Below are 27051 nucleotides of genomic sequence, written 5' to 3' on the forward strand. Positions count from 1 at the left end.
GCTTGGCTCCCCTCTCTCTGTACTCTCGGATCCTATGATATGATGATAATAATGTACACAGTGTATACAGGACTGCTTGGCTCCCCTCTCTCTGTACTCCTGGATCTGACTGTGATATGATGATAATAATGTACACAGTGTATACAGGACTGCTTGGCTCCCCTCTCTCTGTACTCTCGGATCTGACTATGATATGATGATAATAATGTACACAGTGTATACAGGACTGCTTAGCCCCCCTCTATCTGTACTCCTGGATCTGACTGTGATATGATGATAATAATGTACACAGTGTATACAGGACTGCTTAGCCCCCCTCTCTCTGTACTCCTGGATCTGACTGTGATATGATGATAATAATGTACACAGTGTATACAGGACTGCTTAGCTCCCCTTTCTCTGTACTCCTGGATCTGGCTATCTATGATATGATGATAATAATGTATACACAGTGTATACAGGACTGCTTGGCTCCCCTCTCTCTGTACTCTCGGATCTGACTATGATATGATGATAATAATGTACACAGTGTATACAGGACTGCTTGGCTCCCCTCTCTCTGTACTCTCGGATGATCTGACTATGATATGATGATAATAATGTACACAGTGTATACAGGACTGCTTGGCTCCCCTCTCTCTGTACTCTCGGATCCTATGATATGATGATAATAATGTACACAGTGTATACAGGACTGCTTGGCTCCCCTCTCTCTGTACTCTCGGATCTGACTATGATATGATGATAATAATGTACACAGTGTATACAGGACTACTCGGCTCCCCTCTCTCTGTACTCCTGGATCTGACTATATGAGATGTAATAATAATGATGTACACAGTGTATGCAGGAGGGATGGAGAAGTCAGGCAGCTTGGCTCCCCTCCCCCGTTACATAACAGCTCGGCGTTGGTGCTGATGCTGCGCTTCGCTCCTCCTCCTCCTGCGGGCGGCGCTGTGCATCGCTCTCCGGCGGGTCAGTGTGCTGCTGGCCGGGTCCCGGGATGGAGAACCTCCTGGAGAACCCGGTTCGGGCTGTTCTGTACCTGCGGGAACTGACCAGCATCGTGCAGAACCAGCAGAGCCTCATCCACACGCAGCGGCAGCGGATAGACGAGCTGGAGCGCCGCCTGGACCAGCTGGGCAGTGAGAACCGGAGTCTCCGGAACCAGCACCAGCCCGCACCGGCCCCGCAGAACCCCAGCCCGGCACCCCCTCCACCTCCTCCTGCCCCGGCACCTGCCCCCGCACCAGAGAGTCCCGCACACCAGGTGGCACCGGGGCACCAGCATCCGCCGCCGCAGCAGCAGCACCCCGAGGAGCCAGAGCAGAGCGCTGCCCCCCGGAGCTCCCCTCAAATCCAGCACAAACCAGCCACCCTGTGCAAGGCCATTCTGGGACGCAAGACTGAGTGAGTACCTGTCTGTGGGGGTCCAATGTCCACCTGGGGTGGGAGAGGGGAGGTGAGGATGCCTGCTTGTGTCCTGGAGAGGGTGCTGATTTGTATATAAAGAAATACCAAATACTTCATTTATAGGGCTTATCTTGTATGAGATAAATGGCAGCCAACTACTTTTAGAGGGGTTACCTTGTATGAGATAGATGAGAGGGTACTGCTTATATAGGGGTTACCTTGTATGGGATAGATGGGAGGGTACTCCTTATATAGGGGTTACCTTGTATAAGACAGATGGGAGAGCATTCCTTATATAGGGGTTGCCTTGTATAAGATAAATGAGAGGGTACTCCTTACATAGGGGGTTACCTTGTATGCTATAGATGGGAGGGTACTCCTTATATAGGGGTTACCATATGTGAGATAGGTAGAAGGGTACACCTTTTATAGGGGTTGCCTTGTATGATATAGATGGGAGGGTACTCCTTATATTGGGGTTACCATGTGTGAGATAGGTAAGAGGGTACTCCGTATATAGGGGTTACCTTATATGAGATAGATGGGAGGGTACTTCTTATATAGGGGGTTACCATGTGTGAGATAGGTAGGAGGGTACTCCTTATATAGGAGTACCTTGTATGAGATAGATGGGAGAGTACTCCTTATATAGGGGTTACCTTGTATGAGATAGATGGGAGGGCACTCCTTATATAGGGGTTACCCTGTATGAGATAGCTGGGAAGGTACTCCTTATATAGAGGTTACCTTGTATGAGATAGATTGGAGGGTACTCCTTATATAGGGGTTACCTTGTGTGAGATAGATGGGAAGGTACTACTTATATAGGGGTTACCTTGTATGAGATAGATAGGAGGGTATTCCTTATATAGGAGTTACCTTGTATGAGATAGATAGGAGGGTATACCTTATATAGGGGTTACCTTGTATGAGATAGATGGGAGGGTACTCCTTATATAGGGGTTACCTTGTGTGAGATAGATAGGAAGGTCATCTTTATATAGGGGCTACCTTGTATGATATAGATAGATAGATAGGATGGTATACCTTATATAGAGGTTACCTTGTATGAGATAGATGGGAGGGTACTCCTTATATAGGAGTTACCTTGTGTGAGATAGATGGGAAGGTACTCCTTATATAGGGGTTACCTTGTGTGAGATAGATAGGAGGGTATTACTTATATAGGGGTTACCTTGTATGAGATAGATGGGAAGGTACTCCTTATATAGGGGTTACCTTGTATGAGATAGATAGGAGGGTATTCCTTATATAGGGGTTACCTTGTGTGAGATAGATGGGAGAGTACTCCTTATATAGGGGTTACCTTGTATGAGATAGATGGGAAGGTACTCCTTATATAGGGGTTACCTTGTATGAGATAGATAGGAGGGTATTACTTATATAGGGGTTACCTTGTATGAGATAGATGGGAAGGTACTCCTTATATAGGGGTTACCTTGTATGACATAGATAGGAGGGTATTCCTTATATAGGGGTTACCTTGTGTGAGATAGATTGGAGAGTACTCCTTATATAGGGGTTACCTTGTATGAGATAGATGGGAAGGTACTCCTTATATAGGGGTTACCTTGTATGAGATAGATGGGAAGGTACTCCTTATATAGGGGTTAACTTGTGTGAAATAAATGGGAAGGTAGTCCTTATATGGAGGTTACCTAGTATGAGATAGATGGGAGGGTACTCCTTATATAGGGGTTACCTTGTGTGAGATAGATGGGAAGGTACTCCTTATATAGGGGTTACCTTGTATGAGATAGATAGGAGGGTATTATTTATATAGGGGTTACCTTGTATGAGATAGATGAGAAGGTACTCCTTATATAGGGGTTACCTTGTATGAGATAGATAGGAGGGTATTCCTTATATAGGGGTTACCTTGTGTGAGATAGATGGGAGAGTACTCCTTATATAGGGGTTACCTTGTATGAGATAGATGGGAAGGTACTCCTTATATAGGGGTTACCTTGTATGAGATAGATGGGAAGGTACTCCTTATATAGGGGTTACCTTGTATGAGATAGATGGGAAGGTACTCCTTATATAGGGGTTACCTTGTATGAGATAGATGGGAAGGTACTCCTTAAATAGGGGTTACCTTGTGTGAAATAAATGGGAAGGTAGTCCTTATATGGAGGTTACCTAGTATGAGATAGATGGGAGGGTACTCCTTATATAGGGGTTACCTTGTGTGAGATAGATGGGAGGGTACTCCTTATATAGGGGTTACCTTGTTTGAGACAGATGAGAAGGTACACCTTATACAGGGGTTGCCTTGTATGAGATAGGTGGTGATGGTGGGGTACTCCTTATATAGGGGTTACCTTGTATGAGATAGGTGGTGATGGTGGGGTACTCCTTATATAGGGGTTACCTTGTATGAGATAGATGGGAGGGTACTTCTTATATAGGGGTTACCTTGTATGAGATAGATGGGAGGGTACTTCTTATATAGGGGTTACCTTGTATAAAATAGATGAGATGGTACATCTTATATAGGGGTTACCTTGTATGAGACAGATGGGAGGGTACTTTTTATATAGGGGTTACCTTGTATGAGATAGATGGGAGGGTACTTCTTATATAGGGGTTACCTCGTATGAGATAGATGGAAGGGTGCTTTATATAGGAGTTTCCTTGTATGAAATAGATGGGAGGGTATTCCTTATATAGAGGTCACCTTGTGTGAGATGGATGGAACGGTGCTCCTTATATAGGGGTTATTTTGTACGTGACAGATGGAAGAGCAGGGACGGATCGGGGGGGGGGGGGGGGGGGGTGCAGGCGGATCTCTTGCCCCAGGCGCAGTTTGTTGAATTCTTAAAAAGGCGGCAAAATTTGGATGGGGAATGGCAGTTTAGGCGGCAAAACCTGATCTGTAGGTGCCAAAACCTGACCTTGCCCCAGGCGCAACTTGGTGACAGCTTCTAAATAGGGCTTACTTTTTATAATAGAAAGGGTACCATCTATACAGAGGTTAGAATGGGGAGATTCCTATGTATGGGGTTTCCTAGAATGAGAGCTCCCTTTATGGGGTTACCCTTTATGAAAGAGTTGAGTATGAGAAGGATAAGGCTAGGTCTACCTTCTATGAAGAGTTACAGTTTTTAATAGGAAGTACCTTCTATACAGTCAGTAGGAGACTGGTGGGGTTCTTAGAGGTTACATTGTATGAGAAACCAATATGAAAGGGAGGTTGTGTTCCATGTAAGGGTTACTTTATACACAGTATATTGAGGTTACTCTATACAATAGTTGTAGGCTTGTTCATAAGACAACTGGGGGGCTTCTGTATGTATTTTCCTTGTGGTGGTTGCTTTCGAAATAAAATGTAACCGATAGCAGAGGTGTGTGTGTGTTAGCTTGTATATAGGGGTTAAGCTTTATAAGAGGGGGTACCTCTATATAGGAGTTACCTTGCATGTGGTGCATGGCACAGGTAGGGGTACCTTCTATATAGAGGTTCATTTGTTTGAGAATTCTATGTATAGGTGTGGTGCAGGATGGGGTCTTCTGTATGGGGCTCAGGGGCGTAGCAATAGGGGTTGCAGAGGTAGCCACCGCATCGGGGCCCTTGGGCCAGAGGGGCCCCAAAGGGCACTCCCTCAATTACAGTATTAGCCAGTGGCGTAGCTAAGGAGCTGTGGGCCCCGATGCAAGTTTTACAATGGGGCCCCCCAAGCACTCTATACATAACAACTGATACGGCGCACCAAAACCTGCTAATGGCAACTACAGTGTCAGAGATGCAAGAAGGGGGTGGGGAACAGTGTGTTAATGATTACCACTATTCAAAGTATCTATAGAAGTGATTATTATGAGCACAGGACCTATAGAGAGCTAATACTGTAGTTGAGGGAGGGCCCTATGGGGCCCCTCTGGCCCAAGGGCCCCGATGCGGTCGCTACCGCTGCACCCCCTATTGCTACGCCCCTGGTATTAGCTCTCTATTGGTCCTGTGCTCATAATAATCACTTCTATAGATACTTTAAATAGTGGTAATCATTAACAAACTGTCCCCATCCCCTTCTTGCACCTCAGAAATTGTAGTTGCCATTGGCAGGTTTTGGTGCGCCGTATCACTTGTTATGTATAGAGTGCTTGGGGGGCCCATTGTAAAACTTGCATCAGGGCCCACAGCGCGTACGAGAGAGAACGGCGCCGGAGACTTGGGCGCAGGACACAGCCAGTATATGGCTAATTCTGCTGCCGCACAAGTCTGGCCGTGTTAATTACTATTCCCCCTCCAGGCCGACATGGATAGTGGGGGAATGAAATAATTCGGCTTCCAGCAATAGCTGGAAGCCGAATTATTGTTTTAAAAGCAACTTCAGATCCGTCTTCTGACGGCGCTGAAGTTACTCCATGTGCCTGCGATAGCCGTAGTTCCTATTACGGCCTATGGTGGCGCCGGCTGCGCCCAAGTCTCCTGCGCTGCTGCGCCCAAGTCTCCAGCGCTGGATTTACCGTGTTCGCCCACAGCTCCTTAGCTACACCACTGATGGGGCTTACCTGTATGAAGTAGAAGTGAGCTCTTATAAAGGGGTGTGAGATGGAGGTGGCTTCTTGTGAAACAGTGGGGAATCCTTGTTATAGTGGTTACCATATAGTGACTATCTTGCATAAGAAAAGGGGACTCTTTCTATGGGAGGGTTTGTGGCTATCTTGTTTGAGGAAGGTAAAGGCTTCTATAAATATGTTACATTTTATAAGAGAGTGTGCAACTTCTATGTAATGGCTACTTTGTATAAGAGTGTGTGGGCTGTAGTTACTATGTATAGGAAGGCACGCTCCTATCTAAGGAAGGCATGCTCCTTACATAGCAGCGAGCGCTCTTATGTAAGGCATGCATAGTGGCCGCTCCTTCACATTAAGGTGCGCTGCATTAGCAGTGCAGCTTAAAGGGGCACTGTGGCGAAAAATGGTAAAATTTTAAATATGTGCAAACAGACAAATAATAAGTACGTTTTTTCCAGAGTAAAATGAGCCAGCCTTAATTACTTTTCTCCTATGTTGCTGTCACTTACAGTAGGTAGTAGAAATCTGACAGAAGCGACAGGTTTTGGACTAGTCCATCTCTTCATAGGGGATTCTCAGCAAGGCTTTTTTATTTTTCATAAAGATACTAGTAAAAAAACCCACCCATTAAAAAATGGGCGCTAGGCTACGGGCATTCCCACCCCCAGCAACGTGAGCACAGATGCATCGCGCTCGTTCGTCCTCCACCGCTGTCTGTGGTATATGCACACAGGGAGATGTTGCTTGCCTGGCAGTTGGAAAAAGTTGTTATTTCCCACAATGCAATGAGGTTCACAGACAGCAAACTGTCAAGTCTGTAAACACGGACACACACACACACACACACACAGGGACAGGACGCAGAGACACAGGGGTTTTATTATATAGGATTCCCTAAAAAGGATTTAAACAATGATTCTGGCCAGCTTCCCTGCTCCCTACACAGTTTTTTGGTAGTTGGAAAGAGCAACTGCCATTCACTAAGTGCTTTTGAAAATAAATAAATCCCTGAGAATCCCCCATGAAGAGATGGACTAGTCCAAAACCTGTCGCTTCTGTCAGATTTCTACTACCTACTGTAAGTGACAGCAACATAGGAGAAAAGTAATTTATGGCTCATTTTACTCTGGAAAAAACATACTTCTTGTTTGTATATGTTTGCTATAGTGCCCCTTTAATGAAACAAGCCCTTCCCACCTTTTATGTAGGGGTTACCTTGTATAAGAGAGTGTGTGCCTTCTATGTAGAGGTTACCTTGTATAAGAGAGTGTGTGCCTTCTATGTAGATGTTACCTTGTATAAGAGAGTGTGTACCTTCTATGTAGGGGCTACCTTGTATAAGAGAGTGTGTGCCTTCTATGTAGGGGTTACCTTGTATAAGAGAGTGTGTGCCTTCTATGTAGAGGTTACCTTGTATAAGAGAGTGTGTACCTTCTATGTAGGGGTTACCTTGTATAAGAGAGTGTGTACCTTCTATGTAGGGGCTACCTTGTATAAGAGAGTGTGTGCCTTCTATGTAGGGGCTACCTTGTATAAGAGGGTGTGTGCCTTCTATGTAGGGGCTACCTTTATAAGAGAGTGTGTGCCTTCTATGTAGGGTTTACCTTGTATAAGAGAGTGTGTGCCTTCTATGTAGGGGCTACCTTGTATAAGAGAGTGTGTGCCTTCTATGTAGGGGTTACCTTGTATAAGAGAGTGTGTGCCTTCTATGTAGGGGCTACCTTGTATAAGAGGGTGTGTGCCTTCTATGTAGGGGCTACCTTTATAAGAGAGTGTGTGCCTTCTATGTAGGGTTTACCTTGTATAAGAGAGTGTGTGCCTTCTATGTAGGGGCTACCTTGTATAAGAGAGTGTGTGCCTTCTATGTAGGGGCTACCTTTATAAGAGAGTGTGTGCCTTCTATGTAGTGGTTACCTTGTATAAGAGAGTGTGTGCCTTCTATGTAGGGGTTACCTTGTATAAGAGAGTGTGTGCCTTCTATGTAGATGTTACCTTGTATAAGAGAGTGTGTGCCTTCTATGTAGGGGCTACCTTGTATAAGAGAGTGTGTACCTTCTATGTAGGGGTTACCTTGTATAAGAGAGTGTGTACCTTCTATGTAGAGGTTACCTTGTATAAGAGAGTGTGTACCTTCTATGTAGGGGTTACCTTGTATAAGAGAGTGTGGACCTTCTATGTAGAGGTTACCTTGTATAAGAGAGTGTGTGCCTTCTATGTAGGGGCTACCTTGTATAAGAGAGTGTGTGCCTTCTATGTAGGGGTTACCTTGTATAAGAGAGTGTGTACCTTCTATGTAGAGGTTACCTTGTATAAGAGAGTGTGTACCTTCTATGTAGGGGTTACCTTGTATAAGAGAGTGTGTGCCTTCTATGTAGGGGCTACCTTGTATAAGAGAGTGTGTGCCTTCTATGTAGGGGCTACCTTGTATAAGAGAGTGTGTGCCTTCTATGTAGGGGCTACCTTGTATAAGAGAGTGTGTGCCTTCTATGTAGGGGCTACCTTGTATAAGAGAGTGTGTGCCTTCTATGTAGGGGTTACCTTGTATAAGAGAGTGTGTGCCTTCTATGTAGGGGCTACCTTGTATAAGAGAGTGTGTGCCTTCTATGTAGGGGTTACCTTGTATAAGAGAGTGTGTGCCTTCTATGTAGGGGTTACCTTGTATAAGAGAGTGTGTACCTTCTATGTAGGGGTTACCTTGTATAAGAGAGTGTGTACCTTCTATGTAGGGGCTACCTTGTATAAGAGAGTGTGTGCCTTCTATGTAGGGGTTACCTTGTATAAGAGAGTGTGTGCCTTCTATGTAGATGTTACCTTGTATAAGAGAGTGTGTACCTTCTATGTAGAGGTTACCTTGTATAAGAGAGTGTGTGCCTTCTATGTAGATGTTACCTTGTATAAGAGAGTGTGTGCCTTCTATGTAGGAGTTACCTTGTATAAGAGAGTGTGTGCCTTCTATGTAGGGGTTACCTTGTATAAGAGGGTGTGTGCCTTCTATGTAGATGTTACCTTGTATAAGAGAGTGTGTACCTTCTATGTAGAGGTTACCTTGTATAAGAGAGTGTGTGCCTTCTATGTAGGGGCTACCTTGTATAAGAGAGTGTGTGCCTTCTATGTAGGGGTTACCTTGTATAAGAGAGTGTGTGCCTTCTATGTAGATGTTACCTTGTATAAGAGAGCGTGTGCCTTCTATGTAGGGGTTACCTTGTATAAGAGAGTGTGTACCTTCTATGTAGGGGTTACCTTGTATAAGAGAGTGTGTACCTTCTATGTAGGGGCTACCTTGTATAAGAGAGTGTGTGCCTTCTATGTAGGGGTTACCTTGTATAAGAGAGTGTGTACCTTCTATGTAGGGGCTACCTTGTATAAGAGAGTGTGTGCCTTTTATGTAGGGGTTACCTTGTATAAGAGAGTGTGTGCCTTCTATGTAGAGGTTACCTTGTATAAGAGAGTGTGTGCCTTCTATGTAGGGTTTACCTTGTATAAGAGAGTGTGTACCTTCTATGTAGGGGCTACCTTGTATACGAGGGTGTGTGCCTTCTATGTAGGGTTTACCTTGTATAAGAGAGTGTGTGCCTTCTATGTAGGGGCTACCTTGTATAAGAGAGTGTGTGCCTTCTATGTAGGGGTTACCTTGTATAAGAGAGTGTGTGCCTTCTATGTAGAGGTTACCTTGTATAAGAGAGTGTGTGCCTTCTATGTAGATGTTACCTTGTATAAGAGAGTGTGTACCTTCTATGTAGGGGCTACCTTGTATAAGAGAGTGTGTGCCTTCTATGTAGGGGCTACCTTGTATAAGAGAGTGTGTGCCTTCTATGTAGGGGTTACCTTGTATAAGAGAGTGTGTGCCTTCTATGTAGAGGTTACCTTGTATAAGAGAGTGTGTGCCTTCTATGTAGATGTTACCTTGTATAAGAGAGTGTGTACCTTCTATGTAGGGGCTACCTTGTATAAGAGAGTGTGTGCCTTCTATGTAGGGGTTACCTTGTATAAGAGGGAACTAGTAAAAAAGGGCGCACAGGGATAGTGGACAAAAAGGGCGCCGCCATAGACTGCAATGCAAAATATCGGCTATTCGGCGCCCGACAGGAAAAAAGGGCGCACGAGAAATAGCGGTTACAGGGATCGTGTTAACAAAGGTTTTCGTTTACAGGATACAGTTTATAACAAATATCCTTTACAAGTTCGTTTAGACTTTGTATTATACTTATTTTTTCGTTTGTAAATTTCGCTTATATGGGTTTTAACTAGTTTTTCGTTTTCAAAATGCGCTTATAAAACTATAACAACTAAAATTTCGTTTACACTTCTTTTACCATTTAAAATTCGTTTTCATATGTATAATGCTTAAATAACGTTTCTAAAGCTGATTGTATTAGAAATACATCGCTTATGGTATTAACTTTGTTTTTACACTTCTAATGCGTTGATTATAGTTACTAAAATATCGCTTTAAATATTACTGTTATTTTAAGATTTCTACGTGATTTTAAGGCTAGTTATTCTATTACAAATTACTGTTATTTTAAGATTTCTACGTGATTTTAAGGCTAGTTATTCTATTACAAATATATAAATTATTTTATTCATGTAATTTGGAGTGAAGTATTTTAAGGATTAAATATATTATTGTTTATATGTGTTTAGCGTGTTTTGTGCAGTGGGGATGGTTAGGTTTAGGCATTACTAGGGGGTCTAGGGGTTAGGGATAGGTACAGGGAGGGTTAGGACCAGGGTGGTGGTTAGTTTTAGGCACCACCAGGGGGGTCTTAGGTTTAGGCACCAGAAGGGGGGTCTTAGGTTTAGGCACCACCAGGGGAGTCTTAGGTTTAGGCACCACCAGGGGGGTCTTAGGTTTAGGCACCACCAGGGGGGTCTAGGGGTTAGGGATAGGTACAGGGAGGGTTAGGTATACATACAGTGCAATATACACCACCAGGGGGGTGGTTAGTTTTAGGCACCACCAGGGGGTCTTAGGTTTAGGCACCACCAGGGGGGTCTTAGGTTTAGGCACCAGAAGGGGAGTCTTAGGTTTAGGCACCAACAGGGGGGTCTTAGGTTTAGGCACCACCAGGGGAGTCTTAGGTTTAGGCACCAACAGGGGGGTCTTAGGTTTAGGCACCAACAGGGGGGTCTTAGGTTTAGGCACCAACAGGGGGGTCTTAGGTTTAGGCACCACCAGGGGAGTCTTAGGTTTAGGCACCAACAGGGGGGTCTTAGGTTTAGGCACCACCAGGGGGGTCTTAGGTTTAGGCACCACCAGGGGGGTCTTAGGTTTAGGCACCACCAGGGGAGTCTTAGGTTTAGGCACCAACAGGGGGGTCTTAGGTTTAGGCACCAACAGGGGGGTCTTAGGTTTAGGCACCAACAGGGGGGTCTTAGGTTTAGGCACCACCAGGGTAGTCTTAGGTTTAGGCACCACCAGGGGGGTCTAGGGGTTAGGGATAGGTACAAGGAGGGCTCTGTATGAGAGTAAGGTTAGGTATAGTTATAGTACAACATATGTAATATATACAATTTATTACATTATGTGTTTTTACACAAAGGGGGGTCTAGGTGTGAGGGATAGGGATAAGGAGAGATATCTGTGACCCTAAAGTTAGCTATAATTGCAGTAAAATACCTGTAAAATCTACCATTCTAGTACTATGCTTAATACAAGTGTAAATATCGTTTTTGCTATAGACGCTATTTGACGTTTCATTTCAGAATTCGTTTACTGTTATAGACGGTATTTTGCCATTTAATTTCCGTTTATTTAACGTATTTAGCACTAAATTATCGTTTATAACCTCTTAAACTAAAAATACGGTTTTGCATTCAAACTTCTAATTTCGGCTACACCCCGCGCCCTTTTTTCCAGGCGCCCTTTTTTGATATACGCGTATATGAGAGTGTGTACCTTCTATGTAGGGGCTACCTTGTATAAGAGAGTGTGTGCCTTCTATGTAGGGGCTACCTTGTATAAGAGAGTGTGTGCCTTCTATGTAGGGGTTACCTTGTATAAGAGAGTGTGTGCCTTCTATGTAGGGGTTACCTTGTATAAGAGAGTGTATGCCTTCTATGTAGAGGTTACCTTGTATAAGAGAGTGTGTGCCTTCTATGTAGATGTTACCTTGTATAAGAGAGTGTGTACCTTCTATGTAGGGGCTACCTTGTATAAGAGAGTGTGTGCCTTCTATGTAGGGGTTACCTTGTATAAGAGAGTGTGTGCCTTCTATGTAGATGTTACCTTGTATAAGAGAGTGTGTACCTTCTATGTAGGGACTACCTTGTATAAGAGAGTGTGTGCCTTCTATGTAGGGGCTACCTTGTATAAGAGAGTGTGTGCCTTCTATGTAGGGGCTACCTTGTATAAGAGAGTGTGTGCCTTCTATGTAGGGGCTACCTTGTATAAGAGAGTGTGTGCCTTCTATGTAGGGGTTACCTTGTATAAGAGAGTGTGTGCCTTCTATGTAGGGGTTACCTTGTATAAGAGAGTGTGTACCTTCTATGTAGGGGTTACCTTGTATAAGAGAGTGTGTGCCTTCTATGTAGATGTTACCTTGTATAAGAGAGTGTGTGCCTTCTATGTAGGGGCTACCTTGTATAAGAGAGTGTGTGCCTTCTATGTAGGGGCTACCTTGTATAAGAGAGTGTGTGCCTTCTATGTAGGGGTTACCTTGTATAAGAGAGTGTGTGCCTTCTATGTAGGGGTTACCTTGTATAAGAGAGTGTGTGCCTTCTATGTAGGGGTTACCTTGTATAAGAGAGTGTGTGCCTTCTATGTAGATGTTACCTTGTATAAGAGAGTGTGTGCCTTCTATGTAGATGTTACCTTGTATAAGAGAGTGTGTGCCTTCTATGTAGGGGTTACCTTGTATAAGAGAGTGTGTGCCTTCTATGTAGGGGTTACCTTGTATAAGAGAGTGTGTGCCTTCTATGTAGGGGTTACCTTGTATAAGAGAGTGTGTACCTTCTATGTAGGGGCTACCTTGTATACGAGGGTGTGTGCCTTCTATGTAGATGTTACCTTGTATAAGAGAGTGTGTGCCTTCTATGCAGGGCCGGTTTAAGCAACAATGGGGCCCCAGGGCAAAATAAACCTGGGGGGCCCCCCCAACATATACCCTGGAACAAAAATCGGCATTAGGGGACCTTTTTTGCAGCTGGTATAGTCAGGGTGTGAAGTCCCAATCGGTCGGAGCTCCACATTCTGGCTATCCCAGCCTGCATGGGGGACAAGGGGTTAAAAAGTTTCAGGAGGGGGGACCTCACATAATTTTTTTTTTTTTAAATTCCCACACTCTAAACATAAAAAAAAAATTGGGAAAATAGGAAAAAATGCCAGGGATCTTCATACAGCCATATTGCGGCTGTATAGCGATCCCTGTCCAAAGCGATGCTGCTGCGTATAGACCCCCTGGAAACCCCGTCAGAAAATTTATTGCGCTTTCGTTTGATGCATGTAAAATTACACTACCGTTAGGTTTACTACTAAAAGTGACATTTACCGCATTTAAAAGTATACTTTTTTCCTTCAAAACTTTAAAATCGATTTTCTCAAAAACTGTAAGGTCTTTTTGAAAAATTGTTTTTTCCTCTTATTCCTAATGCTCTCCTTAACATATCCTGCAAATTTAGGGTTTCTAGCATTTAAGGTGGATTTGCTATTAACCATTAAAGTCGGCAGGTTTTTAAATGTGTATTTTTTTTTCCTTTGAAACTTTAAAATCGATTTTCTCAAAAACTATAAGGCCGATTTGAAAATTTTTTTTTTCCTCTTATAGCCCCTGGGGGCCCCTACAAGCTCTGGGGCCCTGGGGCAGCTGTCTCCTTTGCCTTAATGGTAGCGCCGGCCCTGCTTCTATGTAGAGGTTACCTTGTATAAGAGAGTGTGTGCCTTTTATGTAGGGGTTACCTTGTATAAGAGAGTGTGTGCCTTCTAGGTAGAAGTGACCTTGTATAATAGAGTGGGGTGCTGTCCACATTAAGGTAATCTTGCATAAGAGAGGAGGCTGCTTTCTAAATACCTTGTAGAAGAGAGGTAGCAAAGAGGGAACAGCTTATATGGGGGATATCTTGCTGGTATTTGTATAACACGGGTACTTGTTAAAAATGGGGATATCATGTATGCAGGGGTTACCTTGTGCAAAAGAGAGGGACCTTTCATAAGGGGGTCACTTTGTATCAGAGAAAAGAATCCTTCTATAAGTCTCACTTACCTGCTATAAAAACAGATAACCCACCTTTATAAGGGAATGGTGTACTTTGTATTAGAGAGGAAGATCAGAGTACTTACCTATTCTAATGAGGGATATGCACTGCTTTACTACCCAAGGTCTTAAGCTTTTCGAGTTGAGTTCTAATAGGGGGAGCAGGTTTACTCTCTATAAGATGGGACGCTTACATTTTGTAAAAGAAGGAATTTAGTAAAGGAGGAGCATTTGAGAGGGGCTCTTATTACCTTGAATGAAGGAGGACTTGTCTCTCATTAAAGGTGGCCATACACTGGTCGATTTACCATCAGATTCGACCAACAGATAGATCCCTCTCTGATCGAATCTGATCAGATAGGGATCGTATGGCTACCTTTACTGCAAACAGATTGTGAACCGATTTCAGCCTGAAACCGTTCACAATCTGTTGTGGTGGTGCTGCTGCTGCTGCCCCCGCCCGCCCGCATACATTACCTGCTCCGTCGGCGCGACTCCAGTCTCCCGGTCACCACTGCTCTGTCTGCGCTCTGGTCTCCAGGTCCGGCATGCCTCACTTCTTCTAGCCCGGCAGGAAGTTTAAACAGTAGAGGGCGCTCTACTGTTTAAACTTCCTGCCGGGCTAGAAGAAGTGAGGCATGCCGGACCTGGAGACCAGAGCGCAGACAGAGCAGCGGTGACCGGGAGACTGGAGTCGCGCCGGCGGAGCAGGTAATGTATGTGGGCTCTATTGCGTCGGTCGTCGGGCACTCGAACGCCGCTAGCGATGCGCTCTTTACCCGCGGGCGATCGACGGTTATTTTCCGCACGGCGCGATCGACGGGATCGGACGAAATGGATCGAAATTCGGCGTGTAGCGTGAACGATTGGCAGCAGATTCGATCCCAGTGATCGAATCTGCTGTCGAAACGGGCGCAAATCGGGCCAGTGTATGGCCAGCTTAAAGGGTCTCCGAGAAGTGCAGAAACTATGGAAAGATGCATATCATTTTAAAGCTCTCTTTCTCCTCTTTCCAATGATATATAAATCACCGCCCTACACCTTTTAGTTTTCACTATTTGCGCGATTGAAATTGCCGCGGCTAGGATTTCGATCGCGAAAATAGAGAAAACTAAAAGGCGTAGGGCGATGATTTAGGGGTCGTCAGAAAGAGGAGAAAGAGAGCTTCAAAATGATATCCATCTTTCCATAGTTACATTGTATTACACAGGGCGACTTTTTCTGCTGAATGGAGCTGCTGACTTTGAGAAAAAGTCGCCCTGTGTAATACAATGTAACTATGGAAAGATGGATATCATTTTAAAGCTCTCTTTCTCCTCTTTCTGGCGACACCTAAATCGTCGCCCTACGCCTTTTAGTTTTCTCTATTTTCGCGATCGAAATCGCAGCCGCGGCAATTTCAATCGCAAAAATAGCGAAAACTAAAAGGCGTAGGGCGGTGGTTTATATATCACTGGAAAGAGGAGAAAGAGAGCTTTAAAATGATATGCATCTTTCCATAGTTTTTGCACTGCTCGGAGTCCCTTTAAGGAGGAAGGCACACTACTCATTTGTAAGAGTTTACAAGCAGTCAGTGGCGTAGCTAAGGAGCTGTGGGCCCCGATGCAAGTTTTACAATGGGGCCCCCCAAGTACTCTACACATAACAATTGATACGGCGCACCAAAACCTGCCAATGGCAACTACAGTGTCAGAGGTGCAAGAAGGGGATGGGAAACAGTTTGTTAATGATTACCACTATTCAAAGTATCTATAGAAGTGATTACTATGAGTGCAGGACCAATAGAGAGCTAATACTGTAGTTGAGGGAGGGCCCTTCGGGGCCCCTCTGGCCCAAGGGCCCCGATGCGGTCGCTACCTCTGCACCCCCTATTGCTACGCCCCTGCAAGCAGTTACCTTCTCTAAGAGGGTAGAAGCACTTACCTTCTGCAAGAGAGTAGAATCACTTGCCTATTGTAAGAGGGTAGAAGTTCTTACCTTCTGTAAGAGGGTAAAACACTGTTATCTTCTGTAAGAGGGTAGAAGCACTTACAGTATCTTCTGCTAGAACACTTACTTTATTCAAAAGGTGAAACATGGACCTTCTGTAGGTGGGGTACATTAAAAAAGGTACTTGGAAATTTGGGACGTCCAGTAATAGTAAAATATCGGTATTTAATACCACCTAACCCTCTACCGCCCCCACCCCCGCACAAACACTCCTCCTGGAGTCTAAACCCAAATTTCCCTTCCTTGCCTGTAAAATTAATAGAACTCTATGGCAGCGCCCAAATTGTACTCATTTGCAGGTGCCCAAATTTCCTGCTTGTAGAAAGGCACACCTTCTTTCAGAGGGTAGAAACCCATTCCATCTATACAAGGGTAGATGCACTGCTTGACTTTCCTAGCGGATACGGGGTACCTTCCATTCATAGGGAAAAGAGGACACATACCTTTCTTTGGGAACATCTTCATTTTTGCAGAACAAATGGGTACAAGCATGGTATATTTGTGGTGAGTGGGAGGAGGGGGGGGGGGGGGGGGTTACGAATTAGACAGCTTCACTGAGCTGGGATACCTAAATTGTTTAAAGAAAACCAGAAGCAGAAAAAATATATGCTATAATAAATTGTATGTGTAGTGCAGATAATGTATGGAACATTAGTAGCAAAGAAAATAGTCTCATTTATTTATTTTCAGTTATATACGTTTTTTTTTATAACATTGCATCATTTGGTCACAGTTGCAGTTTTGAAGACACACTCTGTCTTTTAAGCTATAAAACAAAGCAGAAATAATGATCCTTTGAACTGTCCTGCAGTAAAACCTTATCTCAAGCTGTCTCTCACTGTTTCTTGGCCATCTTTTACAATTCAGCACTTTGCAGCTTTAACAGTGTGCTGCATGGCCATACAACTTAACACACAAATTAATCTTGCCACCAACAGAGCTTTCTGTTGGTTGCATCTGATTGCTACTGCAATCTGCATTTTTTTTAATTAATCTTATTGTTCTTGTTTTGTTTTTTGTTTTTTTATAAAAAAAGCCTATTTTCTTTTTATTTTATCCCTTCCCCGGCAGCCAATCCCCGGGATCGCCTCTTGTAGGCATCAGTCTATGAGAGATGATCGTTTGTGAGCCTCTCCTGGGGACAGCTCAGTGACAGAGCTGTCCCCCGTACAGCGATGCACTAGATCACTGTACAACCACTTACTGTGGGTTTTTCTCTCAGCTTGTCAGCCATGATTGCGGCGGGCAGGTTGTTTACGGCTCTCCGTTCTGTAACTCAGCAGGAATGCGCGATCCCGGCTAATCCCCTCCCACAGGACTTGACGCCGATCAGCATTATGCTGGGAATACACCATGACATTTTTTGGCAGATAGATGGTTCGATAGATAATTTCCGACAGGTCCGATCTGATTTTCGACCATTATTCTGACTGATTTCTCAAAGAAGTGAATGGAAATCAATCAGAAAAACGATTGGACAGAAAATCTACTGAAAAAATCTCATCGTGTATTCCTAGCATTAGGCGGTCGTGGGGGAGCTACGCTGCGGCCGCCAATCAGCGTTAGGCGGTCGTAAGGTGGTTAATTGCTTCAGAAAACAGGACTACATTCAACTAAGTGGGTCGAAGAGCTTAGAGAAGCTCCTTTATATAGATAACAACTGAAGTTTTTGTTACTCCCTGTTCTGAATTGCAATATGAGACTCTTTTCTTTGCAACTAATGTTCTATTTCTTAGCTGTACTACACATACATTTCATTATCTCATAGGTTTACTTTCGCTTCAGGTTTGCTTAAAGGAAGAGGGAAGTTCACTATTTATAGAGGGAGAATGCTACTTACCTTTTGGAAGAGTTCGGATCTCATTATTTTGTTTCTATAACTTGACAAGAGATGGTGGCTACTTACCTTCTGAATATGAGGGAAGTTCATCTTCTCAGAATATATATTGCTTATAGCTTACAGTGGAATCTTTTGTTTAATAACCCCCCCCCCCCCCCCCCATTGGATTGATGTAGTGCCTTTAATTTATGTTCCTATGTCTTGTGCAACAAGGTCATAAACTACATTGGCATAATATCAGATCTTCATTTACTGTGGTACTATCAGGGCTGTGGAGTTGGTGCAAAAATCATCCGACTGCAACTCCGACTCCTCAGTTTATGAAACCACCGACTCCGGGTAACCAAAATGGCTCCGACGCCGACTCCTCGACTCCGACTCCTTAGTTTAATACTTACCAGGGCTGTGGATTTTGTACAAAAATAGTCAGACTCCGACTCCTCAGTTTATGAAACCTATAACTCCGACTCCAGGTACCCAAAATTGCTCAGACTCCCACTCCTCTATTCCGACTCCGCAGCCCTGCAGCCCTGGGTACTACATGTCCCAGCAGGCCTACCTGGCCTTGAAGTCACTGCAGCAGCTGGAGAACTTTTCAAAATGCATGCTGGTTCTACAGCGAATATAAGCTTATGTCTGGTGGCCAGACAATATCCCAGGCACACCTGCCTGGCCAGAGTAAAGCATTTCCACAAATAAACACTCTTCATAGACTTGTCCTTTTGGCTCACCGTAATTGATAATATTTGTGGTTTAGACACCCTGGGTCCCCCATGACTGCCTCTGATGGATGCACACCTTCCGTGACACCTCTAGGCAATAATAGAGTCAATTTCAGGCAGGTCGGAGGTCACAGCAGCAACGTCTGCCTGGATCTTATAGAGCTGTCAATATTGCTGGATTAATCTGAATGTGATTTATGGAGGAGCTAAGAGCCCCCCCATTAAGCCCAGGATTCATAGGCATCATCCCAGCAATAAGAGCTGGCAATCTCTCTCTCACCTTGACATTGTGTAATGAAGGCTCTTGCTAGCAGCCTCCCCCTCTATATGTATGCGATGGAGCTCTGCTCTGCTCCCCCACTGCTCTGTGTATGCTGTGCGCGTGGATCTGTGTGGTGTATAGTAGAATGTCATTATTCCCTGCCTGTCCTGGGGTACTGCTGGACTCTGCTTGGATAGAGGAGCTGGAATGATGCATTTGTACATGCAGTGAATGTGGATGCCACAGGGGGATGGGAGATTCAGGACTCCGAGGGTCAGGAATTAGGGGTTGTGCTGGCGTCATACTGATGTGGAGGCTGTGCGTAAGGCTCAGGGTTATGTACTGCAATGGTGCTCTGCACCTGATCTTTGCTTCTGTGAGCTTCATGGAGCTGTAGTTGTATGTGACAGATGCCAGAGAGCGTTGCTGTAAATACAGTACAGAGTGCCGTGCAATGCTGACACATTGCACTGCATCCTGTGTATGAATGGTGTAGGAAGCTGGTACTGATCCAGAGAACCTGTCTAGGCCTGGAGTAAGGCACTGCATTGGCTCTTCATTGGTGTTGTAGCTGTAATGATTTTCAATATGTGTGCTTTGCATAGTGACTGTTTCCATACTGGGCTCAGGGATCTTTTACTGTCTTTCCTAGGAAGCAGGTTCCAGGAGAAGATAGCCCAGTGCTGGGGAGTCCCCATTGTTTCATTTGCACTAGAACCCAAGGCTGTGTGCTTACCCCACAGCTGTAAATGGCTCCAAAGAACTCTGAACTGCACAGGGCTGTGTATACTGCTTCTGTGTAATGCTCTGCACTCTGTACAGGACAGTGTTCTGCATACCGTGCCTCTGTGTAATGCTCGGTACTCTGTACAGGGCAGTGTTCTGCATACCGTGCCTCTGTGTAATGCTCTGCACTCTGTACAGGACAGTGTTCTGCATACCATGCCTCTGTCTCTGTGTAATGCTCGGTACTCTGTAGAGGACAGTATTCTGCATACCGTGCCTCAGTGTAATGCTCTGCACTCTGTACAGGACAGTGTTCTGCATACCATGCCTCTGTCTCTGTGTAATGCTCGGTACTCTGTACAGGACAGTGTTCTCCATACCGTGCCTCAGTGTAATGCTCGGTACTCTGTACAGGACAGTGTTCTCCATACCGTGCCTCAGTGTAATGCTCTGCACTCTGTACAGGACAGTGTTCTGCATACCATGCCTCTGTGTAATGCTCTGCACTCTGTACAGGACAGTGTTCTCCATACCATGCCTCTGTGTAATGCTCTGCACTCTGTACAGGACAGTGTTCTCCATACCATGCCTCAGTGTAATGCTCTGCACTCTGTACAGGACAGTGTTCTCCATACCGTGCCTCAGTGTAATGCTCTGCACTCTGTACAGGACAGTATTCTGCATACCGTGCCTCAATGTAATGCTCTGCACTCTGTACAGGACAGTGTTCTGCATACAGTGCCTCTGTGTACTGCTCGGTACTCTGTACAGGGCAGTGTTCTGCATACAGTGCCTCTGTGTAATGCTCGGTACTCTGTACAGGGCAGTGTTCTGCATACAGTGCCTCTGTGTAATGCTCGGTACTCTGTACAGGGCAGTGTTCTGCATACTGTGCCTCTGTGTAATGGTCTGCACTCTGTACAGGACAGTATTCTGCATACCGTGCCTCAATGTAATGCTCTGCACTCTGTACAGGACAGTGTTCTGCATACAGTGCCTCTGTGTACTGCTCGGTACTCTGTACAGGGCAGTGTTCTGCATACAGTGCCTCTGTGTAATGCTCGGTACTCTGTACAGGGCAGTGTTCTGCATACAGTGCCTCTGTGTAATGCTCGGTACTCTGTACAGGACAGTGTTCTGCATACTGTGCCTCTGTGTAATGGTCTGCACTCTGTACAGGACAGTGTTCTGCATACTGTGCCTCTGTGTAATGCTCTGCACTCTGTACAGGACAGTGTTCTGCATACAGTGCCTCTGTGTAATGCTCTGCACTCTGTACAGGACAGTGTTCTGCATACTGTGCCTCTGTGTAATGGTCTGCACTCTGTACAGGACAGTGTTCTGCATACTGTGCCTCTGTGTAATAGTCTGCACTCTGTACAGGACAGTGTTCTGCATACTGTGCCTCTGTGTAATGGTCTGCACTCTGTACAGGACAGTGTTCTGCATACAGTGCCTCTGTGTAAAGATAGGGCCAGAAGCTGGAGCTAGCGTAGTGCGGAGGGCCCGGCCATGATGAGGTAGCCGTCCCCCCTCCCCGGGTAGCGCTAGATAGGTGGGCTAGTGGGTAGCCGCCATGTATTGCTGGGGCGGTGCAGGGGTTAACTGGGGCAAGGGGCGGGCAGCTCTGCGCTGGGAGGTGTAGGCGGATTTTCCCGGGCAGGCGGCGGATGTAAGGAGGCGGGCACTTCCGGCTTGGAGCAGCGTGAAGGAAGAAGCTGCTTGCCGGACGCCCGCCTGTGCCCCCGCAACTATGGCAGATTTAGACCGTTTGGTGGCCAGGATCCGGGCGGAAGCGGAGTCAAGGGGCCCCTCGTGGGTCCAGGTCCAGCTGGCGGCGATAGGAGCAGGCACAACGGCGGAGGCTGCGGCGGCCAGCGAGCCACCCGCGGCTGCGGCACCCAGCGCTCCATCCGAGCAAGCAGGTGAGGGGAGAAGCGAAGAGAGGAGGCAGTCCAGGCCCCCGGATAGGCTCAGCCCAGAGCACCATGCCGGGCCCCGGCGCCGCTCAGGGAGCCCCCCTAGGGACCCTCCGCCTCCCCCTGCAAAACGGTTGTCCAAGGGCAAGGGGGCTGGCGGGAGGAATCCCAACCAACGGCATGAGGCAGCAGGAGAAGGGCCATCCAGCGCGGCCGGCTCTTCACATACACAGCAGGCGAGAGGTGATGCGGCCCTTAGTCCCCGCGCTGCGCGGCAGACTAAGCGGGCCCAACGGAAGGACTCCAACCCCACGGGTGCCGCCCTCCCCTCCGCGGCGGCGACCCACCAAGCGCACGGTGCGAGCAGGAGCTCCACCAGCAAGGGAAAGTCGGGAGGATCCAGCAGGCAGAAGAGCAAGTCGGGCAGAGGTGATCAGCGGCCACAGGCTCAGCACGCACAGCACGGCAGGGGCCCCCCAGCGGATAACGGCTCTGGCTCCGAGTTGGATTCTGTAGAGGATGATGACAACGTCGCAGCGGGTGGATCCGGAGTGACGGCTGGCAGGGACATGCGTCCGGAGCAGCCAGGTGAGGCCAATCTAGCCGCAGTTAATGCCTTAGCCACTTTATTGTTGGGGATTTGCGGGGGAAGACAGGGTGGGGCTGGTACCCTAGCAGCGCCAGCGGGGTCGCAGTTAGCGCAGGTGCAGCCTTCACCTTACATGCCGGCGGGGGCGTCGGGGTTGTTACCAATGGGATCGCCCCTCTCACCCGTGGGGGCTTGGTCTTTGGCACCCCCGGGAGCGGCCCCTCAGGTGGGGCTGGTACATGGAGGGGCGCAAGGAGTAGGTTTGGCCGTACAGGGGGTGGTTCAGGTGGCTCCACCCGCGGCGTTGGGTTTGAGTAGTGTCCAGGCGGAGGTGGCGGTGCAGACGGAAGGGGCAGCCAGCGGCTCTTCTGTTGATGGGGGTGCAGGCCAAGTGCGACTGGCAGATGCGTCGCATGCGGAACTGTACGTTTGTTTCAATGGCCTTCTTGGTTCTCATTTGAAGCAGGAAGTGAAGGAGCGAATCTGGAAGGGCGAATATATTGAGATATTTTCGCTCCTCCAGCTGGAGAAGTTCAATCTGGATAAGGGTAAGCCGGACGAGAAGAAGAGGGAGGAGGAACGGCGCTATAGATTGATACCCCGGACCTTCCAGAATTGGTTCCAGGCTTTCTCAATCCTTGCAAGCGTGACAGGGGAAAAGCAGCCTGAGCATTGCACAGCGCTGTTTGGTTACATGGATTCGATCGGGGAGGCCTACCGGTCGTACGGGGGGAATGCCTGGCTGCGGTATGACGAGCAGTTTAGGCAGACAAAGGCGGTACGGCCGGAGGTTCGGTGGGACCATAAGGATATCACCTTGTGGATGCGGTTGATGATTCCGGCAAGGGCCTCTCAGTCCTTTCCAGCAACAGCCGGAGGGTCGGCCCCCGCCGGCCAGCCGGCGACCCGTGGAAAGGGTACCTGTTGGCAATACAACGATGGAGCTTGTCGTTTTGGCCAGTCCTGCCGGTTCAAGCATGAGTGCTCCCATTGCGGAGGCTCACACGCGGCTTCCAGATGTTACAAGCAGCGAAGGGGGAAGTCGGGGGATTCTGCGCGAAAAAGGGATGACGCCAGTGAAGGGGGAGGTGATGGCACAGTTTCTAAGTAGGTATCCCGACCACGAGGCGGCGGAGTTCCTGAGGGCGGGTTTTGAGGAGGGGTTCCGGATTCCCAGTAGTTGTTCGTTGCGGTCGGCCCCCCCCTTTAGGAACTTGAAGTCCGCCTATGAGTTGCCGGGTGTCGTGGACAAGAAATTGGCTAAGGAGGTGGCAATGGGTCGATTGGCGGGTCCGTTCCCTTCTCGCCCTCTGGTTGATCTGATCGTGTCACCGCTGGGCGTGGTTCCTAAAAAAGAACCGGGATCGTTCCGCCTAATCCACCACTTGTCTTTTCCTCGCGGTTCATCTGTCAATGATGGATTGTCGGGTGATGATGCATCGGTGGTGTACACCTCATTCGATGCGGCTTTGAGTTGGGTCAGGCGTCTGGGTCAAGGGGCGTTACTGGCAAAGACTGATATCGAATCAGCTTTTAGGTTACTGCCGGTTCATCCTTCAAGTTTCCGTTTGTTGGGTTGTTTTTGGAAAGGAGAGTACTTTGTGGATAGGTGTCTGCCCATGGGGTGCTCCATTTCATGTGCTTATTTCGAGAGGTTTAGCACTTTTTTGGAATGGGTAGTGAAGGATGATTCGAGTGTGCAGTCAATTATACACTACCTCGACGATTTTTTGTTCATGGGTGCAGCAGACTCTCCTGATTGTGCGTACGCATTGGCGACTATGCGGCACGTATGTGAGCGCTTCGGGGTCCCACTCGCCGAGGAAAAGACGGAGGGACCCGGCACGGCGTTGAAATTCTTGGGCATTACTATAGACACCGTTGCTATGGAATGCAGCTTGCCAGCTGATAAGGTGGTGAACCTCAAGAATTCCATTTCATTGGCACTCAGTAGCAGAAAGATGACTTTGAGGGAGGTGCAGTCTATGCTGGGCAAGTTGAATTTCGCCTGCAGAATCATGCCCATGGGGCGTATTTTCTGCAGGCGCCTGGCAATGGCGACTGCAGGAGCGTCGGCGCCACACCACCGGATTCGGCTAACCGCGGACATCAAGGCCGACCTACAGGTGTGGTTGATTTTCTTGACTAATTTCAATTGCAAGTCACTGTGGATGCAAGACACGGTGAGCAATGCGGAGTTAGAGCTGTTTACTGATGCGGCGGGCTCTCATGGTTTCGGGGCCTTTTTCGCGGGCCAATGGTGCGCAGTTCCCTGGGACACAACCTGGGTGGAGGCGGGTTTTACGTCCAACCTGGTGCTGTTGGAGTTATTCCCCATAGTGGTGGCGGTACAGATTTGGGGAAGGCAGCTGGCCAACAAGCGGGTGAGGTTCAACTGCGACAACATGGGTGTGGTGTTGGCAGTGAACAGCTGTTCGGCATCTTCCCCCCCGGTGATAAGTCTGATGCGGCAATTGGTGTTGGATTGCTTGCGGTTTAATATTTACTTGTTTGCTGTGCATTTACCTGGGGTCGACAATGTCATTGCTGATGCACTTTCTCGATTCCAGTGGGACAGATTCCGGGCTGCGGTTCCCACGGCGGAAGAGCGTGGGGTTCCTTGCCCGCCCGCGGCGTGGAGGATTCCTTTCGAGCGGTATCCTGTATGATTGGGAGATCCATATCAGAGTCGTCAGCGGCAGCGTACACGTTAGTGTGGAATGCGTGGGACGCTTTGATGTTTCAAGCAGGAGGTTGTGCTTCGGATGAAGAACGGCTATGTTTGTTGCTGTATTTCTTGGGGAATAATTTTGTAGAGGGTATTTCGGCATCGGCAGTGGCTAAGAAGTTATCGGCTCTGGCCTTTTGGTTCAAGGTCAGGGGGCTCTTAGATGTAACTAAAGATTTCCGGGTTAGGCAGGCCCTTAGGGGTTACCGGTCTGGGTCGGTTCGCAGGGAGGCCAGGCGCCCAGTTACGTTTGAGTTGCTGGGGAGGCTGGTGGGGATACTTCCGGGCGTATGTTCCTCCAGTTATGAGTGCGGTCTATTTCAGACCGCCTTCGTGCTGGCTTTTTTCGGGGCCTTTAGAATAGGGGAGCTTGTTAGCCGCAACAAAGCGGGAGTGGGAGGCATTCTTGCAGAACACATCTCCGTTCATGCTGATACGGTCGTCATTTATCTGCCGCGCTCAAAAACTGACCAGGCAGGCAGGGGCCGGACTATCACCCTGTTTCAGATTGGCGGCCCATTATGCCCTCATTATAACGTCCAGAGTTTTGGGGCAGCTCGCCCCTCTCAGGCTCGGGTGTTTTTGGCGCACCGGGACGGCTCGGCGTTGTCTCGCTTTCAGTTTGTAGCATTGTTTCGAAAATGTTTAGGCCAACTCGGCCTCCCTTTTCTGGAGTTTGCCTCCCACTCGTTCCGGATTGGTGCGGCTACTGAGGCGTCACGTTGGGGGTTGAGCGAGGGGGTCATAAAGCAGATTGGGCGCTGGGAGTCGGCTCGTTTCAAGTCATACATCAGGCCCCACTTAGTGTAGGTGGGGTGGGGGTAGATGGGTCTAGGGCAATTGCTGTTAGTTTGTTCTCTCTTGTTGCAGGTCCGCAGGTCATCGTCTGGATTGTGGGACACTCCTACGTTAGTAGGGGGGCGAGAAGGGCCGATGTGAGGCCCGAGGGCCGGCAGCTTGGCTTCCCTAGGGAGCAGGTACGTATTCGGTGGATAGGTTTCCCTGGGATGGTTTGGCCCGGCCTTTTGCCGGAACTTCACAAGTTGGCACGCATAGATAGAGCCCCTGACATCCTCGTGTTGCACGTTGGGGGGAACGATCTGGCGGCTAGATCTACCAGAATTGTGATAAAGGAGATCAAATTTGATTTCTTGAGGGTTCGGTCCCTGTTTCCCGAGACCATTGTAGTTTGGTCAGACATTGTGGCTCGGGAATTTTGGAGGTTGGCTAATTCGGTCCAAAAGGTCAACAAAGCAAGGATAAAATTGAACAAGGAGGTGGCCAGGTTCTTTATCAGGAATGGGGGGTTGGCTATCCGTCATTTCGAACTGGAGGAAGACATTGGTTTGTTCCTTAGAAGGGACGGGGTGCATCTTAATGACATTGGGATGGACTTGTGGGCCCTAGGTATCGAAGACGGGATACAAAGAGCTTTGAGGTTGGGGGCCTCAAGGTCATAAGGGGTCATGCCCTTTCGTGGTGGAGGGGTAAAAAGGGGCTCCGGAGGTCGGTTTATTGGGAAAGAGATTTGTCGCGGGACAAATCCGGCGGTTTTAACGGAGTGAAGAGAGACGACTTTGGGGCATGCAGCTGTCCCCGAGCCGAGTTCCGCGGCTGGGGGCCGGTACAAGGCTGCATGTCACACGGGTGTTATGACAGACAGACTTTCGGTGCCTCCGGACCCCTTACCCCAGCTCTTTGTGAATGCTGTTTTGGTTATTTTGGTTATGATGGTTATTTGGTTTGTTTGGAACATTGTTAATTGGCTGAATAAAGAAAGGGGCTGCTATGGCCTTAAAATTAATCCAATGCCAAGTAGTCCGTGTCTATTATTTTAATAGGTTAAGAGGGGATGGAGTATGGGGGATGGTGGTGTATGGGGGTTTTAAGGGGGTGGTAGGCTTACCATTATCAAGATAGGGCCAGAAGCTGGAGCTAGCGTAGTGCGGAGGGCCCGGCCATGATGAGGTAGCCGTCCCCCCTCCCCGGGTAGCGCTAGATAGGTGGGCTAGTGGGTAGCCGCCATGTATTGCTGGGGCGGTGCAGGGGTTAACTGGGGCAAGGGGCGGGCAGCTCTGCGCTGGGAGGTGTAGGCGGATTTTCCCGGGCAGGCGGCGGATGTAAGGAGGCGG

The 27051-nt window shown here is 47.5% G+C and overlaps 1 protein-coding gene across 1 annotated transcript in view; it reads left to right on the top strand.

Annotated features, from left to right (window-relative positions):
• The first annotated feature begins 986 nt into the window (after positions 1-986).
• The window catches only part of IQSEC3 (IQ motif and Sec7 domain ArfGEF 3), a 218977-nt gene continuing 192912 nt past the window's right edge, over positions 987-27051 (top strand). Inside the window, exon 1 of the mRNA XM_068277664.1 lies at positions 987-1410. Coding sequence (XP_068133765.1) covers positions 1004-1410 — 407 coding nt within the window. The 5' untranslated portion in view covers positions 987-1003. The remainder of the gene's footprint in view (positions 1411-27051) is intronic.

The sequence above is a fragment of the Hyperolius riggenbachi genome, chromosome 3, assembly GCF_040937935.1.
Source record: "Hyperolius riggenbachi isolate aHypRig1 chromosome 3, aHypRig1.pri, whole genome shotgun sequence".
Lineage (NCBI taxonomy): Eukaryota > Metazoa > Chordata > Amphibia > Anura > Hyperoliidae > Hyperolius > Hyperolius riggenbachi.